Here is a 24,934-nt window from a genome sequence, read left to right on the forward strand (position 1 = left end):
CCGACAGCCGACACTACAACCTCCGACGACGCTTCGTCGAGTACCAGCCCGGCGACCGTGTTTGGGTATGGACCCCGATACGCCGACGAGGACTGAATGAGAAATTATTGCGACGCTGTTTGGGACCCTACAAGGTCATCCGACGTATTGGCGCACTAGTCTATGAGGTCGTGCCAGACGGCATTTCGCATTCACAGCGACGTCGCGCACGACCTGAAGTGGTCCACGTGGTGCGTCATAAACCGTTTTACGGACGCTAACGAACTTTCCTTATTTTGTTTTTTCTTTGCTACGAGTGCTTATTTATTACTTTCGTTTGTTCGCAGCATCGGGTCGATGCTTTTTAAGAGGGGGGTAATGACGCGTGTACTTATCTTTATCGGGCGACCACGTTTCGCCGCCTAACAAGTCTTATCGCGCAGCGCGGGACAGCGCGACCTGCATGTATCCGAAGTTTCTGGAAAGTTATCGATGCTTCTATTCGCTGTCTGTTGTCGCCGAACCTTATGTTATCTGATTTGATCGCCTACCGCGAATGGTGCAGAACTTTGTGGAAGGCACGCGGGTCCCAACGATTAGTATGGAACATTCGACGACTGTTGTATAAAAGCCGACGCGCTTGACCCGCTGATCAGATTTTCTACGATCGCCGACTGTGTTCGCCGCTCTCGTTGTACTATAAGTGTAGCCTGTTTTGTGGGCACAGGTTCGCCCAATAAAATCTAGTTTTGCCTTTCACAGTATTGTGTTCTTTGACGTCACGCCACGTGACAATATTCAAAAGTGAGAGTGAGGCATTGTTTAATGCCTTTTGCCAGTTTGCAAGATGTTGTTTGGGGGTATTCCTGGAGCTAGTAGAGCCGTCAGTGTTAGTCCTCTAGGGGAATATTTTGTTCTTGTATGCGCTCTGTGTGCGTTTACAGATTGTAGGTGTAGCTCGCACATTTTCTGGTAAGTTTTCTTTCCTGTATAAATTCGGTGATACGTTGCTCAGAAGGGTTATCAACTTGCAATGGCTGCCATTTATTTGGCTTTTGGAGGGTAGATCTGTATGACGTGTGTTTCTGTTTGGCAGGTTTCCTTCCGCATGCCTCACTTAAGAGGAAGCTTTAGCTCGGGCCCAACTCCGACGCGGCCTATTGAAATACATGTAAAAACGCAAAAACGTTTTTCTGAGATAACCCCTGGACCGATTTTAATGAAATTTGTTGCATTTGAGAGAGAAAGCTAAATTCTAGTGACTGTTGGAAGCGGAATTTTGATTTAGGGCTTGAATTTTGTTAAAAAGATTTTCAAAAATTCAGAAGTTCGAAAAAAATAGAAGCACGAAGTTTACAAACTAATAGCTCTGCATCAAAAACAGATATCGCGATTCTGTAAACGGCATCCATTAGACCATTCAAAGCGGACAAATTTGATATGTCATTTTACATCTTACGTGAATTTGTTACGTTATTTACGAGAGTTTTGCAAAAGTTGTAATAACACATTGACACATTTTTTGAGGTTCATGTGTAACATATCAATTTTGTCCGCTTTAGATGTGCTATCAGCTACAATTCACAGAATTGCGATATCATTTTTTCTTGCTGGGTTACGGAGTTGTAAACTTGATAGTTTCGTTTTCTGAAAATTTGAGATTTTTGCCAATTATTTATAAAAATATGACAACCTAAATCGAAAATTCGAAACCAACAGTCACTAGATTTTAAGTTTTTCTTTTAAATGCAGCAAACCCCGTCAAATTTGGTGCAGTGGTTGCCGAGAAAAACGAATTCTCCTTTTACATGTATTTAGATAGGAGCACCCGAGCTAAAGCTTCCTCTTAATTCCAGCTTCGCTTCTCTATTGTCTCTGCGTGCGCAGGCGGGCGGGTGGGTGTCAGATGGCATGCATACTTATTTTTTTTTTTTGCCAGAGCCTCTCAGTGAAACGTCGGGCGCTTACTTCACGTGCCGTTTCTTTTAATACTTCCCTCCTAACGGCCAGTGTTTTGAGGCGCAGTGTTAGCATGGCCGTCGGGATCGTCACGTGTCTTTAGGCGAGGCGATAATACCTCCATCGTGAAATCAGTGCGCCTAAAATGCAATCGCATTAAAAGCCCCTCTTATATTGAGGAGAGACTGGCTAAGCCAGGAAAGATGCAAGAACGAAAGGGGGGGGCAAGAGCCCATTGAATTTCGCGCACAATATCGCCGTGACCTCATTAATTGGAGGATGTCTGCTCGTGTTTAGTTTGATTTGTTTTGGTAAAGACAAACTCTCTTGTGCCATAAAAAAGCCGTAGGCACAATTTAGCAAATATTGAAGAACCTTGCTCAGTCACAAATACTCAAATACGAAAACAAAATACTTTGAAATTTGTGACATCACATTCATCTACCGCACGGCTGCGGTTTCGGCGGGAATCTCAGAAAATCTAAGTTCGTCACTCATTTTCTCTACTACTGATGAATATATTACCGCAACACAGCGAGAAATACTTTTTCAACAAATACTAAATAGGTTCAATATCATTTTATGTTACTCTGAGTGTCCCTTTATCATGCTTCTGCTACCTTCTGCAGGGTTACAGTCCGAAAAACTGCCATGTTTTGACTGTCCTCTCGTATTTAACACTTGTATGTGATGCAGAGATGAAAATTATTATGTAACAATATTTTTGTTATCTGTATTATTATCCTTTATTAATAAGTCAACCAGAGGCAGTAGTTTATATCAATTTTTGTTCATTACCTAGACCTTCCAATGGTCGCACCGAGAGGTCAATCGCAGCAATACTCGGGTCACGGCATCGTGAGAATGACTGGCGAAAGGCACAAAGGGGACAAAAGGGAGCGTAATGAAGTGCCGAATCATTTTCACCTTCTAGCAGGGGGTGGGGCACGAATAACGGCTTTGTTCCTTTGACTTTCATTACGGCACAAAATTTTGAGAAGTGTTTCTTACGTTATCTTTCGCAATTTTTATGTTGGTACAGAGGACAACCAGCGAGTAGAACACAGCCTCCACCGTTTTGGTACGACCAACAAGGTTTCCTGCAGAGACAGAGAGCTTTTGAAGTCTTCACATCAGTGTAGTGCGCCTGCCCCATGACCGTAAAAGCGACGGATTTGCGTCGGAGTTTACACGGAGTGTGATATCTCCTCTTGTACTGTAAAAAAAACCGAACTCTACAAATACAAGCAAATTAGCCGGACTGAAACACTACGGAAGAGCGCCTTGCTCGGAAGCATGTCTACTCCGAAACAACCAACCGCCGTCATCGAGCGAAAGTGGTCTCGCCTCCTCCTGAACTACGCCTTGCACACCACAATTGGGATATGTGGTATTGCACTCATGCCCCTCTTGATCGTGAGCCACCGTTTCCAAGAAAACTTCTTCGCTTTCATCTACGTGATCCTACAGCGGTTCATGAATGACGAAGTGGCCATGATTCGACGAACCATCATGTCCCATCTCGACGACATGTCTCCGCAAGAGCCCTCGTTAAGTCCCCGCGGTTCACTGCGCGTGTTGGAAGTCGGAGCAGCCTATGGACCAAATCTCGAGTTCATCCTGCGACCCGTCGAGTACTGGACGGTGGAGCCGAACAGAAACTTCGAGGATTCGTTCATGCGAAACCTTCAGAGAAACTCGAACGTTCGTATTTTCCTTTTCAACTTTTATAAGCACCATATGTTTCACAGATTTACTACGGTACTTGTAACTCCGTCACTATCATATATACAAGGAATCTCCTCGAATACCAAATTTTATGGTTAGTATATATTGCGTACCCTATATATATCGCATATATTTTGGTAGTGTTTTCGTTATCTCAATTTCACAATTTTTGACCTCATAAATATAGCTATACCTGGCATCAGCACTTTGTCAAGAATAATAATGGAAAAGATATCTCGCTTAAGTGGTAGATGATCTTAAGAGGGCTGAAGTTTTCAACCTAGACTGGTGTAAAATGTTACCATTGTGAAGAAAATAGGATGCTGCGTACAAATATAAAATATTTATAAAATTCCCAAATATCTCAGAAAGTTGGCATGTAACCTCAAAGTAACCACGTTTATAGTCCAGTCAACGTCATCAAGTTTTGTGAGAAACGTACATCATTATCAGATGTGGCAGCGTTTGTTGCACTTCAATAAGCATTCTGGATGTTATATCAATTATCGACCCTATTATTTATGAACGTTCAAGGTCTACCTATCAGCATATGATCACAAAGAAGGTCGCATGATCGTATTAATTTTTGTCTCTATAAACGAATTTTTCTTCTCAACTTCGGTGATCCATATTAAGTGTCAAAAATGGTTCTCGATTGTTTAGATGCAGCTGATAATAGCGCAACGTAAATCGCGGATATACTATGGCACAGAGAAGCCGTTCTGACGTTCGCTGATTAATTATTTAGGACTTAAAGACAGTATAAGTTGCGTAAAAAATTATCCATGGGGCAAATATTTCGATCCATATAAACACCGTGCTATAAAAATTACTATGTTTCGTATGACATCATTTGTAATATTGCTTTCAGAACTTGAGGTAGCAAACACTTCCGTCTTCTGGGATGCGTACGTCGCATGCGTAGTTGGACTAACTTTGCTGACACTTCATCAAGAGATTTTTTTCTTTTTTTTCCTGTAGCAGCTTAATGTTGTATATCCAGACTTAGTAAGGATAAATACATTTCCCTTGGCAATGTTACAATGGCAATGTTACTTGGCAATTTTCCTACAGTGTTATTTTGTTCGTCAAAAGAAGCGATAATATTCGGCGGCACGTCCTTTAGCATGCGCATGATTTGAACCGTTGGGTACTAGGTGAGATGACATTTAATATCTGGGAAAAGCTTGACATATAATAGGTGTGACTGCGAAATCTTCAGTGTAAAGGTGCTAGTGTTAAAATCAGTTTATGAAAAAAAAAATAGAGAGCATGCTTTCTTTTTCTTCTCTCCCAAGAGGAATGTTTAGCTCCTGGGCTCCCATTAAAATACATATGAATGGAAAAATTGTTTTGCTCAGCAAACACCTAAACAAACCTGTTGAGATTTGTTGCATTTAAGAGCAACCGTGAAACTCTAGTTACTGCTTCACTGGAATGTTTTGTTTTGCTTAGGGATCCTTTAGATAGCAAAAACGAGAAACAATTTCAACAATGACCAAAATTAGCAACAAAAATGGAAGAATTTCTGAAAACTAAACTATCAAGTTTACAACTCTAACTAATCAATCAAAAATGATACCACAATTCTGCGCACAGTACCTGGACGAATTTGGTATTATTATTTCTAAGTTACGTGAGTTACAAGGTTTTCTGGAGCTTTACAAAAGTCGTACTCACATATTGGTTGAGTATTTCATAGCAATGTATAATACATTACATTTGCCCATTTTGGATGCTCCATCTGAACAGTTTACAGAACTGCAATATGTATTTCTGGTGCTGAGTTACCAGTCTGTTAATATTAGTTTTTGTGAAACATATCCTTTGCTATATTTAAAACTATTCAGGGCCTAATCAAAATTCAGCTTACTACATTCGCAAGAATTGTAATTTTGTGACGAATGCTACAAATTTAACATCGGTTCTGAGAATGTCTCATGTAAGCGTTTCTGTGCTTTACAAGTGCCCTAATAACTGGTATACGAATGGACCCCACGCAAGAACTTCATGCTAAGGCAATGTGATGTTGCTTTCTTTTTTTGTTCATACTAACAATTCCCTCGGGGTGCGCTCTTATTTTCCGAATGAAATACATGTATAGGAAGCAACGCTCTCCTTCAATAGCCTATGGACAGATTTGAATTAAATTGGTTGTACTTGAGAAAAGAATGCGAATTTTAGCAACTGTATAAAGTATATTTTTTACTTACAAGTTGATATAACTTTTAAAGTTTGCTGAATATTGGTGTCGAAAAACAAACTGAAGCAGGAGCTTCACGGTATCTAGCTTAGCTTGGCACCAGAAACAGCTATCACAGTTCTGTAAACTGCTTATGTTATAACTTAGATCAAGTAGACAAATGTGATATGTGAGTTTACAACTTACGCAGAATTCGAACATTGTTTATCCCTGTTTTACGAAAGTACAACTCACAAATTTGTAGTACCTTCCTGAACCATGTATACTACACATTTGTGCACTTAGGTGCCTTAATAGGTCGAGTTTGCAGAATACACATCATTATTTGTTATGGAGTTACAGAGTAGAACGTTTGGCACTTGATATTTATCGGTATCGCGACTGTGATAATGATGTTGTATACATAAAAGAACCCACACATCAATAAAAAATAGGCAGTATCGACGAAGGGTAAACAAGCGATGACAAAATTGGGCGTTGCGCTGAACCAACTTTCTCGATGGTCTGACAGTACGCTGGGCGACATGTCGGCCTGAGGCGGCACGCGAAGCAACATCTGCTGCGCAGGATAAAGGGTGCCCTGGAAGGCCAAAAGAATACCGTAAGATGCTGGGGCCGAATTCACAGCGCTTTTGTTCGTATTTGTCATTTGCCCCTGGTGAGCCGCCTTGGCCGAGGATACCACCAGAATCAGGATTGGTGGAAATGCTCTTTTATAAGCAATTCAAGCATGTTTTCATGAATACGGGTTTTGCTCCCTACAGTCGCTACAATTTACCTTTTGATGCGAAGGCGTCAAGTGGTTCACTGAGCGAAAGAGGCGATGTCCGTAGCCGCGAAACGGCGCCTAAATTCCCACGGGCTGCGACGCGATGGCACGAGCGCGCCTCGACAGAGCAGAGAGGGCAAAATGGAGCACCTGCTGCCGCAATAGCGCGCCAAGTGTTGCGCGAGGGGAGAGGGCATCGCCACGACGTCAAATGACCCTCGCTCTCATAGGCATGTGTTATCCCGGCGTTCATTCACGGTTCAAGCTCTCGCCTGTATTCGAACTGCGCGTTGAGGCACGCCGTAGTGGGTGCCTCCGGATTAATTTTGACTACCGAGGGATCTTTAGCGTGCCCCCAATCTACGGGACACTGTCGTTTTCGCATGTCGCCCCTATCGAAGGGCGACCGCCGCGGCCGGGATTTCAACTCGCGGCCTTATGCTTAGCAGTGGAACACCATAGCCGCTCAGCCACCCTGGCGGGTATGACGCCTTACAAGTTTTCCATATAAGCAACTGCGTATAATTATTAATAAAAAGTTATTTAACATATCTTTGTTAATTAGCCTTTTCATAGTAACTTAGGCAGCGGTAAAGCAGTTCCACCACGCCAGATGTCTCACCAGCTCGTATACGATGACGACAGATGTCTCACGCGTATCCTAATATAATCTGTGTTGTCTAAAATCATCATCATCATCATCATAATCATCATCATGATCATCACCACGAGCCTGTTTTATGTCCACTGCAGGACAAAGGCCTCTCCCTGCGATCTCCAATTATCCATATATCCTGCGCCAACCGATTGCAACTAGTGCCCGCGAATGCCCTATATTCATCGCTCCACTTAGTCTTCTGTAGTCCTCGATTGCGTTTTCTTTCTCTTGGTACCCATTCTGTAACCCTAATGGTCCAACGGTTATCTAACCGGCGTATTACATGAAATGCCCAGCTCCATTTTTTTCCTTTGAATGTCAATTAGAATATCGTCTATACCCATTTGTTCTCTGATCCAAACCGCTGTCTTTCTGTCTCTTAACGTTATGCCTAGCAATGTTCGTTCCGTCGCTTTTTGCACCGTCCTTAACTCGTTCTCAACCTTTTTTGTCAGTCTCCAAGTCTCACTCCACATGTCAGCACTGGTAGAATGCACGGATTGTACACCTTCCTTTTCAATGATAATGGTAAGCTTCCAGTCACGAGCTGGCAATGCCTGCCGTATGCGATTTAACCCATCTTTATTCTGTGAATTTCCTTCTTATAATCAGGGTTCCCTCTGATTAATTGACCTAGGTGAATGTACTCCTTCACCACATAACCTTCTATATATTACGTACCTGCGTTATGCACTGACGGGCAAAACTTGAAAATGAAAGGATTGTAGCGCCGCGATTGTGAAGTGCAGTATTTGGCTGTTTTCCAACGCATACGCAAAGTCATCGTTTACGTCTCCACTAATTAAATCAAAAATTCAAAAACGGAGTAAACTGTGAACTACTCACTAGGATTCTTTATATTAGCCTTCATAGACAGTAGCGAAGCTACGAGGAGCACATTGCAACATAGAAGTTGCGCACATAATGTTAAGAATACTGGCAAAATATGGTGCTGAGAGTTAGTGCAGCCAGCTTCTAAACCAATGTGGGCGACTATTGTGATGCATAACCCCCGCCCACCCATCCCCGCTTCACACTCCTGGCACCTTCTATTTCTTCTGGGTAATCTTTTACGCATACTCTAAAATGTTTCTTTTTCAGCAGTGATTACTTTTGTGGGTGTCCGGCGTCCGCGAGACCGTTTTACTGATTACTGATTTTTTTCTTTTACTTACGGCAGGTAGGTAGGGGTGGCACCCCTTTCATTCGCCATCCTTCGTACTTTGCAGCTGGGAGCTCTTTACACGTCGTACGCCAGAAGAATATGTGCTACGCAGAGTAGCATAGCTCTTCGTGTTCGGCGTCTTCGGCGCTTTAGTGCCGGAACGCTTTCCTTTTACCGTCAAATTTTCAACACATATTTTGAAAATGCGTAATGATTGCCGTGTCTGAAGTGTTATTAAAAACGAGAATCTTGGAGGAAGGCGTTCTTTCAGCTCTTTCAGCTCTTTTAAGAATGTCCCTGTTGCATCCTTTCTGCAAGTGTGCGACCACTTCAGCGATAAAAGTGTCCTTTTCCTCAGGTGGAGATGCAGCGATTGATCACGGGATACGGGGAGGACATGCGCATGTTGCCAGACGGCTACTTCGACGCAGTTGTCCTCTGCTTCGTACTTTGCTCGGCAAAGGACGGATCGAAAGTCCTGGGCGAATGCAAGCGTGTATTAAAGAAGGTGAGTACTTCATAGATCGAGGCAATGCGATGACTAATGAATTCATGCTTTCAAGATTTTGCACGAACAGTTCAACGAGCGTTTGTCCGTTACTGGCTTTACTTACAGTTATATATGAGACGTTAGCTTCATGTGCTCCTACTAAGAAAGCTTCCTGGAAAAAGTTATTTGTTCTAAGTGATATTGTGGCTGCCTTAAGATGAGAAAAATGTAGCTCATTCAAGGCACTAAAAACAGATTGGTAATAGCTGCTTCATATTATATGTAGTCAAACAGTTTCCTTTGCAACATATTCCTTCAACACCTGAGTCATGTACGGAAATAAGATTTTCAAGTATTCCTTTTTATTTTGTCCATTTAAATAGACAGGAATGGTGGATAAAAGCTGCTATTCAGCAGCTAGACGAGCCCACTGTCACCATTACAAGGGTTCGGAGCAGCACAGACAAAAGTAGTCGAAATAAACATATAGTTAGAGATCAGATCTTTAAATAACATGGGAAAGAATATAACCACACAATGCCGAAAGTATGTATGTGATCAGATTTATTTTGCAGTGACATGGACGTGAATTTAATATGTAAGTTTATTTTTACCTTAGTAGTTTCTTTTTATTTTGGCGCGCAGCTGAGTCTCATTGGTTTATCAGTACGTGTTGAAATTACAACATGTCTGTAGGTGTCTTTATAATAAAGAGCCTACTAATATCCGTGAATTGTTTGCATGAACTTTTCTTTGTTAAGGAGCTTTGCTACCATACTTGCTACATATGTTGCTCTGGGACGGCCGGTATGAACTTACACTACGAAGCAAGACTAACATTTCGCTTTCTTTGTGGTGTCTAAATGCCCTCTCGTACCTAATTTAACTTCTACAACAAAAAACGCATAATTTTTACATTATGTACAACGATACGCATTTCAATATATGACCTAGAATTTCAATTTACAACATCCTCTAATGTATAATTTATCGGCCCCCCATTGTCTTCAATTACAAGATTAGGTATAATTACAGCAAGGTTAAAGGCAATCTACCACAATTGTAGGAGTGTATTCAGATGGGGCAAGTATTAGTCATATTTTCCGTATATTAGTTCATGAGCACACAAAACTCCACAAATATCGCAATCTGCATTCTTAAAGGTGGAAATAACTAGCGACCATGAGACCAGTGGCCTAATGATTCCTAAATAAACGTTTATACCGTGTGTTTGCACGGAAAATGAAGCTTTTAGAGGAGTTCGCGGGCATGATTTGCATGTTTTCTTTTTTTTTTGCATGATGTGTTTAGCGAACACGAGCAGGTGTGTAAGAGAAAGGCCACATATTCAGAACACAAAAGCGTCAGTTTCTTTCCGCCGATAGTGTACTGTATTTCAATGCAGCATTGTATTTGTGGTTGTACACGCGGCGACAAAATATTGCGGGGAACGAGATCTGAGAAAAAGCGGAATATCCCCGCAGCCTCACAACGCAGTCTGGTACTTGCATTTCGGGCCTCCACTGGAATATGCTAAGAACATTGTCGCATACAGTTTCACTGGCTACTGCTACAGGCTGCTCGGGAATTGAATATTTTAGGACATCCCGTTGTCCGTAAACTTTTGTCGCCCTGTGTACATGTATACTACAAACACAGTGCAGAGAGCTCACAAAAATTACACTTCATTCTCGTGTTTCCAGTAAATACTAAGTAGATGTCGGGAAATTAAAGGACATGCAAGAATGAAGCAGCGCGCTCAACGCACACAAGGATGGTGGCGGTGCTTCGTCAGAAAGCCCACCATATTAACTAGCGTTGAGTAAACTGCAATGACAGCGCCGGAAAAAGAAAAACCCGGTGCAGGTTCAAAAATGAGCCTTCTAAGACAATGGGGAATTTCTGCGAGTCTGAAGGAGTAATTCGGCCACTCTTGCTTCATAGATCATGGAAGGTTTTATATGGAGGGAGACGTACACAGCTGAACATTGTTTTTATATTCTGGCTACCTTATTTCTTTCTAGTTTTCAACATGCTCTATGCTTCTTATGCTGAGATGTGATTGTGCATCAGCTCTTAACCTTCTTTATTTTGATGTGCCAAGTGGCTCCAAAAGTATTTTCATAAGACAGGCATGGTTCTTCACCCCACGAATAACCTGTAACTGCTGTAAACTTGTAAACGTATTAGTTACTTCTATACATAAGGTGTTTTGAAACTGCACCAAATAAAGAAAAATGCCTGAGGCAAAGGGTATTCCAGCCCTTGAGCTAAATTACTCGGTCAGGTTGCCATTACATCTACGAGAAATCAAAATGCCTAATTGAATACTACACTAATTGTACTAATTTTCTTTGTACCCAATAACCTTATGGTAAATAATTCAATATACGAATTGTAGTGAGTGAGTTAGCAAGAAATTTTGACTTAGAACGAATGCTGAGGATGTCACCAGTTTCGAAATGTGCGCCCACAGACGTGGGGTAAATATTCACTGCCACTTTTGTTGCGCTTTCTTATGAAAACGCTGTTTTACGCATTGGAGCACAAAAGTAACTATTGAGAATTATATCGAAACCGGTGTTGTCCTGAGAATTCGTTTCAATTACATATACTTCGTGAACTCACCGGCTGTGATTTGCAGACTGGAATGTGTACCGTCAAATATTTAATAGAATAGGTCATTAGTGTAATTAGGTTATGTATCTAATAAATCATATTGATTTCTCATGGTACTAATGGCCGCCCCATCGAGTCATTTAGCTGAAGGTTTAGAATTGTGCTATATATCACAACCAGTTTATGAAAATTTGGCGCAACTAGAAATTTGTGGGTGCGCAGCATTCATATGGGAACGGATTACGAGCGAAGCTATGTGGGCTCCACACATGGGCTGCATATATTATGAAATCAATTTTTTATTGCGAAGCAATACTACTTTAGGTCGCACTTCAGCCCGTTCCGTGGCGAGGCGGTGGTAGGCACCATTGACCTTTAGCGTGACCTCGCTGCGTGACCACACCACGTCACCTAGAGTGACGTCACACCAGCTGTGTAAAAACGGGGCCCCATCTCACGCCGTCGCGAGGCGAGGCGGTAGCCCCCAACGGCGGCCTAACTCCCGCTCCTCTCACCAGGGGCGCTACGGTCGATGTGACGTCACACCAGCTGTGTAAAAACGGGGCCCCATCTCACGCCGTCGCGAGGCGAGGCGGTAGCCACCAACGGCGGCCTAACTCCCGCTCCTCTCACCAGGGGCGCTACGGTCAGAGTGGGCATATCTTACGACACGGAGAAAATGGAGTGTTACCGCACCGTCGGCCAATTGATACTGGAAGATGTTGTAATGGGCACGCTGGTGAGGGAAATGTTTGTCGGCATACACGGATTCGACGGATGACTTCCTCTTAGATGATTCACTGTAAGCCGTAACACTAGCATAACCCAAGGCTACCACCAGCCATACTACCAGCTGATCCGAGAATAACACACTATTGCTTCGCAATCACCAGGCTTAACCAAGCTAAGCCACGGCCGTTTTTTTCTTCATACGGCACCGCACTACACCGAAACAAGCGCCGCCGCGGTCACCGCACCTGCAATGCATCTGTCGCAACCAGTGCTGCAGCCGCGCTGGAACTTGCGACGCGTGTGACGCTATAACCACACAAGCGCAGGCCACGTGCGCAGGTGCAGGTGCTATCGCCACACACATTCCTGCAGCGCCGTCACCAGATTCTTTTCCCCTCTCCCCTACCCATCTCCATTCCTGTCCACGCGCCGTGTCCCCGTTACGGACGGAAGCCGCCTAAGGTACCCACCCCCCTCCTTAATTGTAACGCATGCGGGGGATGCATAAGGGGGCTAGACGTAAACAGCTTCGCTGTAACAAAGTACACCTAGTATTCGTTCTTTTCAAGTAAGAACAAGCATTTCCAACTCAGCGTTTTAGGACACTGAATTTTAAAACGCAGCTCCTAGGCGCCCGTTCCTGCGGCAAGCGTCGGAGGCGGCCGCCTCGCCATGGCCGACCAAACTAGCACGGCTGACTAAAAGCGAGCGAACGCGGAGTGCGGCGGGCGATGAAAAACGGCGATAGGGAAGAAAGCGAGAGGAGGAAAGCGGAAGAGGAGGGTGTAGCGAAACATTAAGGCGGGAAGCCGGAAAGAATGGTATGGTGAGAGTGCGAGAAAGTGTAGTCCCGCGAAAGACGGGCTTGGTGGTGACGATGACTACGATATGGATCGACAGTAGCGCGCGTCGTCTGTTCATCATTGACACCAACGACACCATACATGAAGACCAAACGCTGCAAGAGCGGAGGTATGTCTGCGGCAGCTGCTGCGAATCGCACCCACGCGTTGCCCACGTGCTGTCTCTCGCGATCTCTCAATTAGCGAAGCAGTCGTGTCACACTTCGCTCCGTTTGCAACGTGTCACGCGAGAGAGATTGTCCATGTCATCCAATACATCGTGAAATGAAAACGCGCATAGAGCAGCGCTCAAATTTCGCAATAGGAAGTATTGTAATTTTCGTTGAAATGAAAAAAAAATAGGTTGTAATTTGCGGTTTTACATGCCCACACCACGATCTGATAATGATGCACGCCGTTGCGGGGGACTATGGAAATATGGTACACCTGGGTTTCTTTAACGTGCACCTAAATCTAAGGAGACGGACGTTTTCGCATTTGGTCCCCATCGAAATGCGGCTGCCATGGCCGGGATTCAATTCTGCGTCGTCGTGCTTTCTCAGCTAAACACCATAGCCACGGCGGGTAATGAAAATGAGGCCCTGTCGGGATGGGAGCGGACTAATCAGAGGGCGCGCCGGGGGAGGGGTGCGAGAGGGGTATAAGAGTAGGTGTTTACCCGGCGCGCGCGTTCGCCCCACGTATTCCACTGGGAGCGAGCAGCAGCGGGAGCTCGCACAAGAGCAGGAAAGCAGTTTCTTACAAAGGCGAACTTTACGCGATGGTGACCAAAGCAACACGAGGGTGCCGGGCACAAAATGGACATCACAGTGACGAAGGTTGTAGCGTTGCTGCTGTTTGCTTTGAGACACTTGTAGACGAACGCGTGCAACTTGACGAGCAAGGTCAGTACGGGCGATTGCATCACGGGCACAAGCGTTAGTTGAAGCTGTGGTGGACGGAAGCACAGCGTCTAGTAGTAGCCTCGGTTCTCGGCCGTACAAGAGCTAAAACGGGAAAAAGCCAGCAGTTTCCAGACGGGAAGAGTTGTACGTAAAGGTAATGCAAGGGAGAGCCAGGCCCAAGCCACGGCGGTCGTCTGAAACGTATTTGGATAGCAGGTCTGTAAGGGTGCGGTTCAAACGCTCAGTAAGGCCGTTCGTTTGAGGGTGGTAGGAGGTGGTAAATTTATGCTATATGTAGCAGGCCCGCATGATGTCGCCAATGACTTTGGCCAAAAACGTACGGCCACGGTCTGTTAGTAATTGACGCGGAGCACCATGCATCAAAATGATATCATGCAGAAGGAAGTCCGCAACATCAGTTGCGCAACTGGTCGGAAGAGCGCGGGTTATGGCGTAGCGGGTCGCATAGTCAGCCAACCACGACTGCAACCCACTTGTTTCCTGATGTAGATTCCGGAAATGGGCTTAGAGGGTCTAAGCCAACACGATGGAAGGGCCCGGCAGGGATGTCGAGCGGCTGAGGGTAACCAGAGGGGAGCTGGGAAGGCTCCTTGAGTCGTTGGCAAAGTTCATAAGCGGTGACGTAACGTTGTACGGAATGGGCAAGGCCCGATCAGAAACAATGGCGACGCACACGGTCATAGGTTCGAGATACGCCGAGGTGTCCTGCTGTTGGTGCGTCGTGAAGCTCTTCTAGAACGGTTGAGCGGAGGTGTTTAGGTATGACAAGTAGGAACTGATAGCCGTCCGGATGAAGGTTACGATGGTACAGAGTACCGTCGCGGAGGACAAAGTGGCGTAGAATGGTATCGGCCGGAGAGTGTTCAAAACGGTTGATTAGTGCTCTGATGTAGGTGTCACGACGTTGCTCGTCGGCTAAATGAAGCACTTGTGATACAGCGAATACGCAAGCACCACTGGCAATATTGGACGAGTCAGGGTCGTCAACAGGGTAACGCGACAAGGTGTCAGCGTCTTGGTGCAGGCGGCCAGACTTGTAGACCACGGAATATGAAATTCATGTAGCCTCAAAGCCCCTCGACCATGCCGGCCTGTAGGATCCTTTAGCGATGAGAGCCAGCAGAGAGCATGATGGCCATTGTCTACGGAAAAAGGGCGACCGCAAAGGTAAGAACGGAACTTCGCAACCGCCCAGACAACACCAAGGCATTCTCGTTCCGTAACGGAATAGTTGCGCTGCAATGGTAGTAGGAGGCGGCTCGCATAAGCAATAACGCGATCCTGGCCGCGCTGACGCTGGGCTAGGACAGCACCTACGCCATGACCGCCGGCATCTGTACGCATTTCCGTAGGGGCATCAGGGTCTAACTGGGCGAGAATGAGTGGTGAGGTTAGAAGAGTGACGAGAAGGCGACGGACTCTGAAGTGGCCAACGAGAATTGTACGCCTCTCTTCAAAAGATTAGCGAAGGGTGTAGCAATTGTCGCGAAATCTGGAACAAAACGACGACAGTACGAGCATAGTCCTACAAAACTTCGGACATCTGCGGCTGTCTTCGGAACCGGAAAGTCTCGGACAGTGCGAATATTGTCGGGATCAGGCTGTACTACGGAAGCGTCAACGAGATGGCCTAGAAGATAAAGTAGAGGGTGGCCAAAACGCCATTTGGACGAGTTAAGTTGCAGCTTTGCCTTTCGAAGTACATCTAGTATAATTGTTAGACGCTCAAGGTGAGTGTCGAATGTTAGCGAGAAGGACGATGACGTCGTCGAGGTAGCAGAGTCATGTGGACCATTTGAAACCTTGGAGCAAGAAGCCCATCATGCGCTCAAATGTGGCAGGGGTGTTGCATAATCCAAACGGCATTACTTTAAATTCGTATAGGCCATCAGGTGTGATGAACGCGTCTTTTTTTCTGTCCATAGCGTCAACAGAAATCTGCCAGTATCCAGAAGGAAGATCAATAGAAGAGAAATAGCTGGAGCCGTGGGGGCAGTCAAGGGCATCGTCTGCACGTGGGAGCGGGTGGACATCCTTCTTAGTAATGTTGTTCAGATGACGGTAGTCTACACAGAAGCGCCATGTGCCATCCTTCTTAACCAACACCACACGTGACGCCCAGGGACTCGAAGAAGGCTCAAATGTTTCTATCTAGCATTTTTTTCACTTCACTTTTAATTATCGGCGTTCCGACGCAGAAACTCGATACGGTCGTCGGTGAATAGGCGTAGTATCGCCAGTAAGAATCCGATGCTAGACCGCGAGCGTCCGGCCTAAAGGGCGATCGTCGTCAAAAATATCTTGGTAGGACGATAATACTTGGCAAAGGTCTTGAGCCTGCTTGGAGGATAGGTCCGTCGCAACCATTTTCTTTATGCTGGGATCAGCGCCCGAGGCAGGCGCGAGGGGCCTGCGAAGCTCTCAAAAATCATCGGTTCATAACGCTGCCACATGATGGTCGCCGAGACAATCAACGTTGGCAAGGCAAATACCTTGCGGTAGAATTTGCTTTGCCAATCCAAAGTTAAAGATAGGTATGCGAGTGCGGTTCGCAGTAATAGAAAGTATAGTGTGAGGTACAGTAACGTCATAATGTAGTGGAATGTCGGGCAGAGGAGTGACGACGTACTCGCCATCAGGAACTGGTGGGGAAGACAACAGTTCAGTAAAGGCTATTGACTTTGGCGGCAGTCGAAGAAAGCTGGTGGGGCGTAAGACGCACTGGGGTGCGTCAGAAAGTTCTGCGAGAATCGGCAACTTAAGGCAAAGGGTACTGGCAGAGCAATTAATAAGGGCAGAATGCGCAGAGCGAAAGTCCAGGCTGAGAATTAGGTCGTGAGGGCAATGAGCAATCACGGTGAAGAGGACAGGAGTGTGGCGGCCGGCGATGCTGACACGTGCCGTACACATGTTGATGATAGGCATAGTACCACCATCCGCAACGCGGACGACGCGTGCCCACACTGGGGTGAGGAGCTTTTTGAGTCGTCGTCGGAAGGCAGCACTCACAATAGAAAGATGTGCACCTTTATCGATGAGTGCAGTGACAGGATAGCCGCCAACGTCAACGTCAAGAAGGTTTTGGTTCGTAGGTAACGTGAGCAGAAAATTTGAGGGCAGGGTTGATAACGCAAATTCAACTCCAGATGCTGCAATGCCTAGTTTTCCGGCTGGGTCCGGGAGGTAATAGGCGGTGAAGAGAAGCGGCGGAGCTGGCGCGAACACAACTGATGGCGTCGAGGTGAGGGCGAGCGGCTGTAGCGAAGGTTAGGAGCAGGGGCATCAGCGGCAGTGAGTTCATGGCGGGCGGCATAGGGAACAGAAGGTCCAAAGGTGCGGGAATAAGTGGCGGCGTATGTCCGAGGAGGTGGTGGCCATCGGTTCTGGCAGTGACAAGTGACGTGGCCGATGTGACAGCAGTGGAAGCAGATCGGCCTGTCATCAGGGGTACGCCAATCGGATGGGTTGCTGCGAGATATGGCAGAAAAGGACTGCCGGGGACGAGGAGCGCCGGTAGAGAACAGGGGAACGCTGGATTGAGATGTTGAACGCACGGAGCTCAAGCCTATGTTCTCAAGTTACTGTCTGACTACGGCCTGAATTATCGTAACCTTGGTTGCTAGCGCATCGGGAGGCGTCGCGGCGGAAGCTGGCGAACAGGCGGCGTCGAGCTCTTGGCGAACAGTACGGGTGACGTCGTCACAGGTGGTGGCCTGACGTTGTCGACCCTCACATGTCGACGTAGCAGCAGTGTTGGGTAGCCGCGTGATGTGGTGTGTGATACCGCGGCTCTTAGCTTGTTCAAGGCAATGATATTCTTTAATGATTTCGTCGATTGTCGAGACGTTGCCGAAAACAAACAAATTTAAAGCGTCGTCGGCGATGCCTTTTAGAACATGTGACACTTTATCTGCTTCAGACATAGCATCGCCAGCTTTGCGGCATAGAGCGAAGACGTCGAGGATGTATGAAACGTATATGCCTCTGTATATGTCTGAACACGAGACGCAAGAGACTTTCTCGCGGCAACCTTGCGGCCAATAGGGTCACCGAACAGGTCCCGTAGCCTTTCTTTGAAACTGTCCCAACTGGTTATCTCGTCGTCATGCATCTGGTGCCACACGCGTGGGATGCTGCCGAGATAAAAGATGACATTGGCGAGCATAATGGTTGGGTCCCACCTTTTATTAGCGCTGGCATGTTCATATAGCTTCATCCATTCGTCAACGTCCTGTCCCTCCAGAGAAGAGAACACACCAGGGTCGCGATGTTCGGCAACCATGACGATTGGAGCAATAGGACAAGCCGAAGCCGTTGCTGAGGCAGTCTTGTCACCGGGAGGCCCGGTGACAAGCTCGATGTACCGACCACTCCGTAGTTCCGTGGCGAGGACGGGGATCGCTCTCCTCCACCAAAATGTTACGTGTAGAAAGACACAGACGGAAGAGGCTATTTACAGGGTATTTACACTGGACTGTAACCAGAGCGCCAGGCCGACATTCATTCGCGCCAAGGGCACACACCTACTTCGTCGTCCTTCTCGTGGTGGCTCGTCTCTTGAGTATCTCCCGATAATAACGTAATAATATTACCCTGATCATCCGCCACCACCGACACTTGTCTTTCTTTGTTTTTGATCGCAAGAGCATAGGCAGCGTCGGTATAATAGACGGTGCCAATGGCTGGGCGTTGAGGAGTTTCCGAAGGTATCTAACACGTGCATACCGGTGACCATTATGATGCTCTGGATACATATTGCGCGATATGAATGCTATGGTGAGTAAGGTTCGGATGTTTGAGGAGACTGGAATATGCTCTCGCGTAGAGGGTGAATGCTATAGGTAGCCCAGCCGTGAGAGCAAATTCCTACCTGTGGCGGTCAGTCTCAATCGCTCGAGTTGCTCTATTCTGTGGGCTTCGATGTGTTTCTCGATGTATTGTGTACCCCGAGAGCAAGTAGCCGTTCCACGGAAGCATATACAGGAGTTCTGAGTGCTTCTTTACAGCTGTTCTAATAATTGTGTTTATACGGTTGGTCTGGGAGAGCGTCAGGCTTTGGTATGGGAGGTGATAGGTCAGCCGGTTGATGATGCCTGCCTTGATTAACCGAAGCATATCGGCTTCCTCAAGTCCTGAGCGGCGGTTACTAACACGCCTCATCATACCGATGATTTGCTCGCACTCTCGTCCAAGGAGATCTACCGTGAAGTGAGCTTTGGTAGAGGATTGCAGGTGATAACCAAGGATTCGAACCCTTTGTGCAGTGGGAATTGGTATACCTTGTATTTTCACTTGAATCACTGGAATTGGCATTTCAGAGCTGTGTCGGTGTCGGATTAGTAATAGTTCTGATTTATGTGACGCAAATTCGAGGTCTCCAGTCGCGAGATACGCCTGCACTATATCCACCGCTGTCTGTAGGCGGTCCTGAATGTCTCCATCCGAGCCGGTGCACGCCCAGGGAGTGAAATCGTCAGCATATATCGCGTGGTATAGCCCCTCGATCTTCTCCAGTAACTGAGGTAGTAGTAGTCTCGCCATAGCTATGTTGAATAGCGTCGGCGAGAGCACCGACCCCTGAGGTGTCCCTGCTCCGGTAACTTTAATGCCTGATGACCGACATCGGCCCATTGCCACTGGGGCTAAACGGTCCTTGAGAAAGGCTGGCACGTAATTGTACATACGGGAGCCACAGCGGGAGTGGACCAAGTTCTCAGGGATGAGACCATGGGAAACGTTATCGAAAGCTGCATTGACATCAAGTGCCAAAAGAGCTCTCGTCTGCGCCCTGAGGGGGGGGGGGGGGGGGGGGTCAACGAGATCCTCTTTTATCACAAGAACAACCTGAGGGGACAAACGGTGACGAAATCCAAACTGTGTCGGAGAAGAAATTTTGCGTTTCCAGGAAAGGTTGAAGCCGTTTTAGGACTACATACTCAGCAGTTTTCCAATGCACGATGTAAGGGAAATTGGCCGTAAATTTTGCATCGACAGTGGTTTTCCGGGCTTGATCGTGAAAGGGATCTCGGCACGTCGCCATTCCAGAGGGAGAGTGCCGGCGTGCCAGTGCTGATTCCACATAGCACAGAGGGTTTACAGGTCTCATCCGGGAGATTTCGCAGTAGAGTATATCGTATCCCGTCCTCACCGAGTGCCGTGTTCCTATGAATGTCTGCGAGTGCGGCTCTGATTTCGTGGACAGTTATGTCAGTGCCTAGTGGGTCACTTTCTTCTCTATACGGGTAGTCCGAATAGCTTGACTTAGAGCCACGGGAGAGATGCCTTTGTTCAAGGTCCTTCATGAGCTGGTCTCCGTGTCCTCCGTACTGGTGGAGGAATATTTGAAGATGCCGATTTTTATGGGACTTAGTGTTTCTCGGATCTATTAGTGACCGAAGGATTGCCCAGGTTCTCGCGGTGCCCAGCGTACCACTTAGCTTATTACAAAGCCTTTGCCAGTTAGCACTGGTTAGCTGGTCTGCGTATTCCTGGGCTGCTCTCGTGATTTGGGATATTCTGTAGCGCGATTTTCGATTGAACTTTTGCCGCTTCCATCGCTTCGTGGGACCTCGGCGCGCACCCCACAGATGTAGGAGATTCGGGTCAACCTCGGGGGTCTGTTGTTGTGGTTATGCGGCTAGTCGTTTTGTTTAGACCGTTGCGTAAATCACTGAGCCAAGTGGCATAATTTTGGGGGCTTTCATGTCCTGCAGCTCGATCTCTACGGATTTCGTGGAGTTTGGTTCAATTTGTAATGCAAGTTTTCTTTTCAGGGCGTTTGTAACTGGGGCGATTGATGCGGATGATGAGAATGTCGAGATCGCTGTGAGAATGTGGATATCAAATGTGGACTACTCAGCCACTCGCCCTGGACCTCCCTCGTGAAAGTGAGATCCGGGCAAGTGTTTCTTTCGCTACTGTTTCCCTGGGGACTAGGCTGGGCATGATCAGTTATGAGGGTGAATCGGTGATAAAGTGTGAGGTCCCAAAGTCGGGTGCCCTTTGGTGTGGTACTGCGATAGCCCCAGGCCACGTGTGCGGTATTGAAGTCACCGCACACTACGGACACTGGGCCCAACTTGGTGAGTTCCAAGAGTAGGTACTGAAAGTGTCCCACCGAGCACGAGGTGCACTGTATATATTTAAGATGTACAGGCTACTTTGTCGCGTGTCTGCGGGGACAATCTCTGATTTGATGAGGGATGGCTGACGTGAGAGTAGCATGGGTATAGGTGAATTTCCTGGACACGAGCACGCACGCTGTCGCCTCGTCCGAGCCCGTAACGGTCTCGTAGCCACTGATAGGAACAAGTGTGGCACCCGGCTCTTGGAAAAGTTTGATGTCCGGCGGTTCTGACGCTGCGGCAACGTACTGTTGCAGCGTGCCTCGTTTAGATCGGCACGCCCTGCAATTCCATTGCCACCGCATCAGTCCCGCCGTTCTATTTTGCATTTGCATTGCAGGAGCCACGATTCTGTAGCGGGGCTGGGCGAACGTACGGTCGAGCGCGATCGCTTGTCGCTAGTGACGGCGCTGAGGGTTGGTGTAGTGCTTGCGACTAGTGAGGAAGAGGAGGATGATGATTTAGGGGGTAAGGGTTGTGACGTGAGCTCTCTCACGCTCTGCTTGAGTTCGCTGGTAATTTCATGTAGCATTGCTTTCAGCACAGTGGTTTGGAAGTCTACAAAGGCGGCTCGGATCATTTCCTTAACCTCCGTGAGAATGCTTTCTCGCATCTCCTGTATAGCTCGGTGCAATTCTCGTCGAAGGTGATGGTCGAAGGCGATGTATATTGAGATGGGGTAGCGATGCGGGCCAAGTGTAAGCGATGTCATCTTGTTAAAGCTGGTCACGATTCTTTCGCATGAAGTGCTGATGAGGGCGATGTTTTGAGCACGTTGAACACGTAGGTGAAGCTCGTCAACCTCTTGCTCCTTGAGATTCGCCTCGATGTCGATAGCGCGAGTCAGAGAGTGGCGAGGCCACTCACTGAACGTGAGACCGTTTCTCGGGTGCAGGATGACTTTAATATAATCAATGGGCAGAAATGGGGGCCTCTGGAGTCATCGCGGTAAAGTTTCGTTCGAATGCTGGGTCTGTTGGCGGCGGGCTGCTGGGTCAGACTTAGCGTCGGCGCGGCGGCCCCGCCGGCCCCGAGCGGTGAGCCATGATCCATCCACCGGGTCTTCTGAATAGCCTTCTGTTCGATCGTGGTCAATAGGTGTTCGCGGTGTTGGACAAGGTAGGCAGTCCCTGGACGCCGATCTTGACCACGCTGATGCTTAGCTCGAGCACGACCTGCACGATGGCTCAGAGATGCCGCGAGCGTCCCTGCTGCATCAGTGGTGATCATGACGTTGCCGTGGAAGGTCGCTGGAAGCGTCCGTTGTCGTGATCAGAATAGGGCGAGGAAGAGCGCGTGAGACGCTGTAGCGTCTGCTGCTGACGCAAGAGCTCCGAACCTCACGTCCGCACACGGTGGTAGCTCCGAGTGGACTCTCCACGAGCGTCGAGAGCGAGAAGTGCAAGTAAAGCGCCAGCGGAGGGAAGTTGCTACCACCGAGGATCGACAACGGGAAGCGCAAGCCAAGCGCCAGTGGAGGCAAGCCAACCCCCACTTTCAAGAAAAGGCAATCCAAGCCTAGCACCTGCAGAGGCAAGCTAACCCCCAACTTTGAGAGGAGGACGCTGAGCAGAGACGTCGACACAGAGAGATTCCTCCCACGGAGGTTGTCGATGCATGGTTCAAGAGAGAATTCCTCGACCGTGAGTGAGGCCACAGCTGCAAGGTGTGTGGTTGACTGTGGTTTCACAACAACCACACGCAACTGAAGGATGTGCGCAATCCGGAACCGAAGTTCGAATCTCGCAAAACGAGGACAACGAGACAAACTACTTTCATGTAAATCGCGCTAAAGACGAGTTCAAACTTGATAAAACGACCACCAGCTTCATTGCTTTAATAGCTTTCACTACGTGGAATTGGCTTTACTTTTTTTTTCAACAATTTTAAGCATTATACGAGTATAGATTGGGTCCTGCAAGCTACAAAAACGTGTGCCATTGAGGTTGGACTATATGATGCGAAGGACTGAAGCGATTTTATCCGAAACGTATTACATACAAGCTAACATAATTTTGGGCATGCATTCGAAGGTTCATTTCTTATGCGCACAGGCTCCTCGATGCGGCTTGTTACTAAGTTCGACAACAGCTTCGGCGTTTGGCTTTTTTTCTTATTTGGGAAGCAACTTATCATGCTAGGACATCCTTTATTACAGCGAAGCTGTACATTGCTATGGTTTCATGTGTTTGTTATGTTGGTGCATCAACAATAGAAAAGATGAGCGTGGGCCGGTCACGGCGGTACTGCGGTAACGGGCCGACCCGAGGCGTAGGTGAAAAAGGCTTCAAGCAGTCCGTCCCAAACAACAACAAGAACAACAACAACAACAACAACAACAACAATAATAATAATAATAATAACAATAATAATAATAATAATAATAATACTTCAAGTTGATGGGTATACTGGAATCCGTTGTGAAGAGCACATGAACTGACGAGCTGGAGGCGTTGCCATTAACGCAAAGGACAAAATATATGTAAAGCCATAGACCCTCGACTCCCAAGAGCACTATGGGACCGACTTTGGGGATGTCTGTGCCGTTCGAAATAATGACGGAATTGTGATATCCACTGGGTGTACATCCATAAGTTCACGACTACGCACTTCGCATGGGTTAGCCGGTACTGTGACAACACTACTTCTGTGACCATGGTTGGAGACTTTAATGCGGACATTTCGTAACCGGTCGTGGTGACCAGTCAAAAATTGTTCACCGAGTCTGTGATAGAAGAGCTTGGTTTAAACTACCACACCAATCCAAGTCACTCAGCAACTCAACAACGGTCGAGTAAAAATATATCGCTGTATTTACAAAGCTATAGTGACTACCATTACCAAGTGATGAAAATTAGTACTTGTATCCTTGTGTAAACCTGTATGATTTGCTACAGCTTCGCTTGCCGGCCAGCTACCTCGAGTGAATGACTCCTCATTTTTTTTCTGTTCTTCTAGGACGGTCGCCTTCTCTTCGCTGAGCACGTCGCCCACGAGAAAGGCACTTTCTCAAGGTTTATACAAAATACCCTGACCCCACTGACCAAGAAATTTGCCTGCGGTTGCCACATGAATCGCGAAAGCGGTGTTCTGCTGAAAAATGCCGGTTTCTCTGCCATAGAGATAAATGCGGTTCACCTGAACCTGCCTGTACTGCTCAGCTATAACATCTATGGCGTTGCGACAGCATGAAACACTTGTGATAAAGCGAGCTGTGCTAAAGAAAACGTTTGGGTGGCTGTGTTCTCGTTATTTTTCATAGCGGTACAGCTTTTTGCTAAAGGTTGTTTGCACATAAAGTTCAATGGTTCACATAAAGCGAAACACTGCTGTGATATTGAGGAGGGCATGTGATACGAAATTAATGTGTCGTCTATTCACTGACGATCACCAGCACGCCTTGTAATCGCATATCATCATCATCATCATCATCAGCCTGGTTATACCCACTGCAGGGCAAAGGCGTCTCCCATACTTCTCCAACCACCCCGGTCATGTACTAATTGTGGCCATGTTGTCCCTGCAAACTTCTTAATCTCATCCGCCCACCTAACTTTCTGCCGCCCTCTACTACGCTTTCCTTCCCTTGGAATCCATTCCGTAACTCTTAATGACCATCGGTTTTCTTCCCTCCTCATTACGTGTCCTGCCCATGCCCATTTCTTTTTCTTGATTTCAACTAAGATATCATTACCTCGCGTTTGTTCCCTCACCCAATCTGCTCTTTTCTTATCCCTTAA

The 24,934-nt window shown here is 46.9% G+C and overlaps 1 protein-coding gene across 3 annotated transcripts in view; it reads left to right on the forward strand.

The window, feature by feature from the left end:
• Positions 1-24,421, forward strand: part of LOC126522323 (thiol S-methyltransferase TMT1A-like) — a 44,027-nt gene extending 19,606 nt beyond the window's left edge. For 2 of the 3 annotated variants that reach the window (XM_050171050.2, XM_055066342.2), the window contains exons 2-4: positions 2,981-3,642; positions 8,820-8,969; positions 24,153-24,421. In XM_050171050.2, coding sequence (XP_050027007.1) covers positions 3,235-3,642; positions 8,820-8,969; positions 24,153-24,386 — 792 coding nt within the window. In that variant the 5' untranslated portion in view covers positions 2,981-3,234 and the 3' untranslated portion in view covers positions 24,387-24,421. Of the gene's footprint in view, positions 1-728; positions 952-2,980; positions 3,643-8,819; positions 8,970-24,152 lie in introns of those variants that run through there. The other variant, XM_055066343.2, reaches the window with a different exon arrangement.
• Positions 24,422-24,934: the final 513 nt, after the last annotated feature.

The sequence above is a fragment of the Dermacentor andersoni genome, chromosome 6, assembly GCF_023375885.2.
Source record: "Dermacentor andersoni chromosome 6, qqDerAnde1_hic_scaffold, whole genome shotgun sequence".
NCBI classification, from domain to species: Eukaryota; Metazoa; Arthropoda; class Arachnida; order Ixodida; family Ixodidae; genus Dermacentor; species Dermacentor andersoni.